At 31.0% G+C, this 6,247-nt stretch overlaps 1 protein-coding gene across 1 annotated transcript; it reads right to left on the bottom strand.

Moving 5' to 3' along the window:
• Positions 1 to 1,760: 1,760 nt before the first annotated feature.
• Positions 1,761 to 6,041, bottom strand: LOC145089233 (uncharacterized). Its single transcript, XM_079027698.1, has 3 exons — positions 5,453 to 6,041; positions 3,829 to 4,244; positions 1,761 to 2,782 (listed from the first exon to the last, which is right to left on the bottom strand). Exons 1-3 carry the CDS (start codon positions 5,901 to 5,903, stop codon positions 1,874 to 1,876), a joined length of 1,776 nt encoding a protein of 591 aa, XP_078883824.1. The 5' UTR covers positions 5,904 to 6,041; the 3' UTR covers positions 1,761 to 1,873.
• Positions 6,042 to 6,247: the final 206 nt, after the last annotated feature.

Below are 6,247 nucleotides of genomic sequence, written 5' to 3'. Positions count from 1 at the left end.
TACCGACAGCCACCCACCTTTCTTTCTCCTTTCTTATTCACGTAAACATTGCCTCTCCACCTTCTCTCTAAATCTTGATTGGATTTTGCAAAAGAACATTATGAACACATACAAATCACATGATACCAAAGGACGTGCGAGGGTCAGTGAGTGACCAGAGGAAGAAGGAGCGATTTCTAATCCACACACACATGTACCTTTTTGAAACAATTTCAGATTCATAAACACATACACATATCGTTTTTAGAAACGAAAACATACATATAAACATCGATATTTGGGGATGAACATATAGAAATCGATTTCCAGAACCAAACTTACATATACACTTACATAAATCGATTATAAAATTGGATTTATGGGTTTTCTTTTGAGTGTTTGTTGAGCATTGCGTTTTGGACAACCAAAAAATATGGAGAGAGCGAGAGTAGGTGTGCATGAGTGTATGTTTGTTCATGATTGGATGTAGAATTTTGATTAAGTGATAAAGAAGATGAAATGTTCTTTTGGGTAAAAAGAAAAGAAACAGGATAAGAGAGAGAGAGAGAGAGAGAGAGAGGTGGGCCCCACGTTTTGTCAATAAAATCGGGGAAAAGAGGTGAAAATGGCTAAATAAACAGGTTCCCCCTACTTGGTTCCCTTATTAGGTCAAAAAATAAGTTAAGTGGCTAAAATGGTAAACCCTAAAAACGTTATAGGACCATTTTCCCATAAATTATCTACTTTGATGTTATTGGGTAGAGGGTGGAATACTAACAAGTTATAAAATTATCATTGAAAATCCTTTATGTTATGAAAATGAGCTTTGTAATTTTACTCAATTTTTTATATAAAAAATTCATGAGCCTTTTTATGTAAATGAATGTACTTAATGAAATTCCTATCTTTTGTATACATGTGATACTTATGAAGTCATTTTTCATAATAATATATTTGAAACAAGTAACCTTTGTATTGTCATTATGCTTTATTTTCTCTTAAATTTTAGATTATTGATGTATTTCATCTAAATGTATTTCCCTAGGCGTTAACCGAATAAATTATTTTAAATTAATTAACCATAACATTTGTTAAAAATAATAACCAATCAAATAAGTGATTTTTAAATTAATTAATAATAACAATAATTAAAAGTAACACTAATTATCAAGGTTGTTAAGATCGGGATCGAGATCCTAAGATTCCACAAAATAAAACATAATTTTATCTAATTATTTTAAAACATGAAAATTATCTCCAACATTCAGTTTTCCGTTCAAAAACTATAAAAACTTCAAAACTTTAGTCACAAGTCACAACACAAAATGATAAACGATAAATTAGTAAAAGGTAAAAAATATAAAGTGGTAAATTCATTGTTTTCATTTGCAAAATAAATCAATAAATCAAGGAAATGTAGAATCAGATCGGATTATCATACGTTCCTACTTACGATCTTACGATCATACCCCAAATACGATCCGTATGCAATCCGAATCGTTTTTCATATTTAGGATCGTGAGTACGATCCTATGATCAAGATCATGATTTTGACAACTTTTCTAATTATATTTAATTATAAGTTGAAGTAGATGGCATTACAAAATATAATTGTAATATATGTTTATCTTACTATATTATTGAAGTTGGATTTTATACATCAACCTAGTGTACAAAATATTATTGCATAATTAATGTCAATGGCTAAAACAACATATATTTTTCAAAATTATAGCTAAACAGTTTTAACAAATTAATGTCAATGGCTAAAACAACATATATTTTTCAAAATTATAGATAAATAGTTTTAACCAGCACAACATGTGTACATTCGCTTGAATCTTGATCCAAAATATTAAAATAACTTATACACACATGTTCATATGAACATGAATTAATAAACTTGATAACCATGATCAGAGCTATCAACGTCTGAGTTACTAGACGACTCATGACTATTCTTAACAAAACGCATTTCTCCGATACGACTATTAACACTACTATTAGGCGTACCATCCTTCATTTTCTTTTCCTTTCGTCTTCGCCATTCTTTTTTCCTCGACCATTGTTTTCCCAACAAAATACCCAACCCTAGAAGCACGACCAGTGTACAACCTACCCCAACCAACATCAATTCAATCATCAACCATCTTGAGCCTTGACCTTGTGGTAAAATGGTCCATGTCGCTGCTATAAAAGCTGATGCCATGAACATAGTCGACACCCACATGATTTTATGAGTGGCTACCAATAAGTTCATCATTGATTTCCTCCTAAACGGAATGACACTAACAAGAACATTAACAATACCTAGGGATAGAAACAATGCCAGAATGTTGCACAACAAAAACACTTTAAATGGTTTTTTGCTTCCCAGTTTAGCTTTCCCTGTCTCTTGACTGAATCCTCCCGGAGGGTTTATTCCCGCTGAAAACGTGACAGTTGCTATCAGAACAGCGACAATGGTGATAGTATTTCTAGCATTTCGTAGGCCCTCATTTTGAAGCTCGATTTGCTTTGATCTTCGGTGTGACTGCTTTCTGTAGCGATGGTGTTGGGTTGGGGAGTCTATTGTTCTTGTGTGTGGAGAATGTTTGATTAAATTGCGATGAACTACTTCTTTGATGTCTCGAGAAGTAGGGGGCAATTGTTCACATGTTTTTGCTCCAGCTTCCATAAGAGCTGGTATAATTTGGAGGGCAGTTGAGTTGCTTCCATCTGATTCAACAACATCTAGCGCTGTATACCCTTTTTGATTGATAGCGTTTACATCCACACCGCGTTTAAGTAGATATGTCACCATCTGTTTTCATGTATAAATCAATGAAAACATCAATAATAAGAAGGAAGGATGGTCAACAAAATGGCCGTACATTTAAAAGGATATATATATTAGGAAATAAGTAGATTTTAAACAAATAACCTAAATAACTACCTAGTTCAAAAGTACGAATTTTCAAACTACTTTACATCATCTTTTTTTTCTTATCTTCTTCCATATTATTCCTCACTAATTACCATTCTTTATTGTTATTTTTTTTATATAAATCTTCATTTTAAATTGAATAAGATTGACTTTTGACTCTTAACTATTAATTCAATATCTCTCACCAAAACATGTTTGAAACTCAATCCATACTCACGACAAAGAACAAGTTAATAGGGCATCAAAAGTAGTTAAACTTTTCAAACTATATATTGATCTTCGAACATATTTTTTAATAAAAAAAGTAGTTCAAAATTTCGAAATACTTTTCAGAAAAATAAAATAAAATTTGGAACTAGTTTTTGTCAGAAAAAATAGTTTGAAAATTGTAAATTTGCGAACTTGATGGTCATTTGCAATAGATTGATTAGCTTCTACCACTTATAGAAGATTAATGTAGTCATTTTGGTTAATTAATATCCATAATATAATGTTAACGACTAAGGATCTATTCTAATGAATGAATTTTTTTTTTGTCATATATTATACTCTCATTCAATTTGATAAATGTAATTTTGTGGTTATTTAGAATTAATTTTTTTCCAAATGTTATTTTCTAGTTTTTTTTATTTTATTAAATTTCACATAATATTTTAATGTAATAATATTAATAAATATAGTAATAAATTGATATCAATTTCATTAATAAACTTATCTTTAAATTTTTCAAATTTACAAAATTAAAGTTCATTAGTTTCTTTTGTTTATTTATTTAAATAAAAAACATTTCAATTATAATAATTTATTATTTTTTTCGTATAAAATCAAAGTTTTCAAATATTTTGACCTTTGTATTTATTTATTTTTTAAATTAACCTATATAATACATGAGTTTCACAACTAATCAAGAGAATATATATTACCGTATTAAGTTTCCCTGCCGTTGCCACATGTAACACGGTGTTGCCATCATTGTCTTGTACATTTATAAGTTTAGTGATGTTAAGTGTTTCCATTAGATGTCTTAAACCATCAAACTGGTTATACTTCACAGCAAGATGAAGAACTGTTTCACCATGGTTAGTAACCATTTCCACAGATTCAAGGTTTATTGAGATGATTTCACCAATAATTCCAACTCGACCTTTCATTGATGCCCAATGTAAGGGTGTCCAACCATTGTGATCTCGGAGGTACAAAAGATCGGGATCTGACCATAGAAGCTCCCTTGTTGTGTCTAATTGCCCTCTGCTACAAGCTAGATGCAACGCTGAGTATCCTTCTGAATTATACTTTCTTGCAAACTCCGGACGCACCTTCAATATCTCCTTGACTATTTCTAAATAAAGTAAAAAAAGTAATTAATACCGTGAGTTTATCAGTAATTTGTATTTCAATTTTTACAAGAATTTCATTTTACTACGTATGAATTATTACTATATGAAAAATTACAGAAATATCCTTCCATATATATGTATATATAAAAGACGACAATTGGTGGACTTTGTAAGTCAAGTAAACGCATGAAGTCGATATCAGAATTTTGTCTTGTGTGTGAATAGAATAAGTCGTTGAGCATTGCCCATCGCCAATAATTGCTATATAATTATACTTATAGTTATAACTACAATTTCTTAAAATGGGAAAAATAAATTTCATTATACACCCATTGATGACATAAATTATGATTTATAAGTACTTTTACTTAAGGTAACTTTATCATAAAGTGATTCAAATATTTGATTATTAATAGAAAATTTGTAATTTTGCTCTATAGTAAATGCATATAGTATTTTTAATTTGGGACGAATTAGGGAAAGCCGATTAGCTATAGGTTGCGAAACACATATTTGCCTTCTAACAAAACAACAAATAAGGGACCACCGATCATATCATTTTTGACTATTCTGCCTATCATCATAAAATGTGATACACATAATATGGTGGGTATGATTTCTCTAGCATAAAAACATAATATTGGTATACATATATCATTATTGCATGTGTAAGGATTATTGGTAAATGCTAATTATTTAATTATGTAATCCATATAATAAGAGTAAAATAAGTTTATATAACTAATTTTGCTTTATAAAAAATAATGAACTTATTGCGCTTAATATTGTTCGTTTAACTCATAAAAAATACGTATTTATAAACAAACTATCGTCATAAACAAAAATATATTAACAGTACTAAAAGATGATTATTATAAAATATTATCATAATACTTAAACATATTCACCTGGTATAAATAATACACAAGTGTAATGTGTAATGTATCTTCATTATTATGAAATTAATTTGCAGTTTTTTGACTTTTAATAATTAGAACTTAATATTTCTAACACTGAATCCACAAGATCTTTCTTGTTTTAACATTTAACATTAACACACAATGCATATTCAGTCAATAGTTAAACGTACGTGTTCTTTATTAAAGCTGTGATTACCAGATCCAATTAAGGTCGCAACTTTTCTACAAAGTCCATAATATAATTTGAACTAACTTTCAAATCAAAATTACAAGTGATCACTGATGAATACCTGTGTGTCCACCAGCAGCAGCAACATGTATAGAACACATAAACGCATCAAGTTCATGCATAAGAAGCCATTGAAACTCTATCAGATGCTTCACCACCTGTAACTTCCCTCTCTCACACGCTACAAACAGCACACTCTCACCTCTGCAGTTCACTTTTCCGACCACCCCTTCATCCGCCGCCATTAACACCTTCATCACTTCAACTTCCCCTTCTCTGCATGCTTCGTGCAAAGGTGTCTCCAAGTCACTGTTTTCCGCCACAACCATATCTGGGCACACTTTCAATATCTCCAACACCAGTTCCAGGTGCCCAAATCGAGCTGCTAAGTGTAACACGGTGTTCGATGATCCAACCACGGTCTGTTTGATTAGGGTTTCGTTTTCTTGAATGAGGTTGAGGAAGGTAACATGGTCGCCTTTTAGGATAGTCTGGTATAGGAGACGATCCATGGTGGTTTTTGAGTTTATGGTTTAGGAAGCTAAAAATGGCGATGACGGGTACTGAAGTTGGGAAGGTCTTTTGAAGACGATGATGGAAGGAGGGGTTTATTTTCCACATTGCGTAGTTACTAGGAATTTTCGCTTTGAATGTTAGAACAACGCGTGAGTGTTTTATTGAACGCTTGTAAGCCGTACATAGATGGTTGTACGATTAATCTACATTTGTTCAAGAGTAAATTACAAATTTGGTCCCTAAGCTTCACATAAAATCTCACAAGTTCAATCCAAATTTTGAATTGTTTCAATATAGTCCTTATGTTTGGAATTCATTGCATATATGGTCCATTTACTTT

Source organism: Lactuca serriola, chromosome 1, assembly GCF_051521515.1.
Source record: "Lactuca serriola cultivar US96UC23 chromosome 1, Lser_US96UC23_V15, whole genome shotgun sequence".
Lineage (NCBI taxonomy): Eukaryota > Viridiplantae > Streptophyta > Magnoliopsida > Asterales > Asteraceae > Lactuca > Lactuca serriola.
This window is presented reverse-complemented; position numbering and strand designations above follow the sequence as displayed.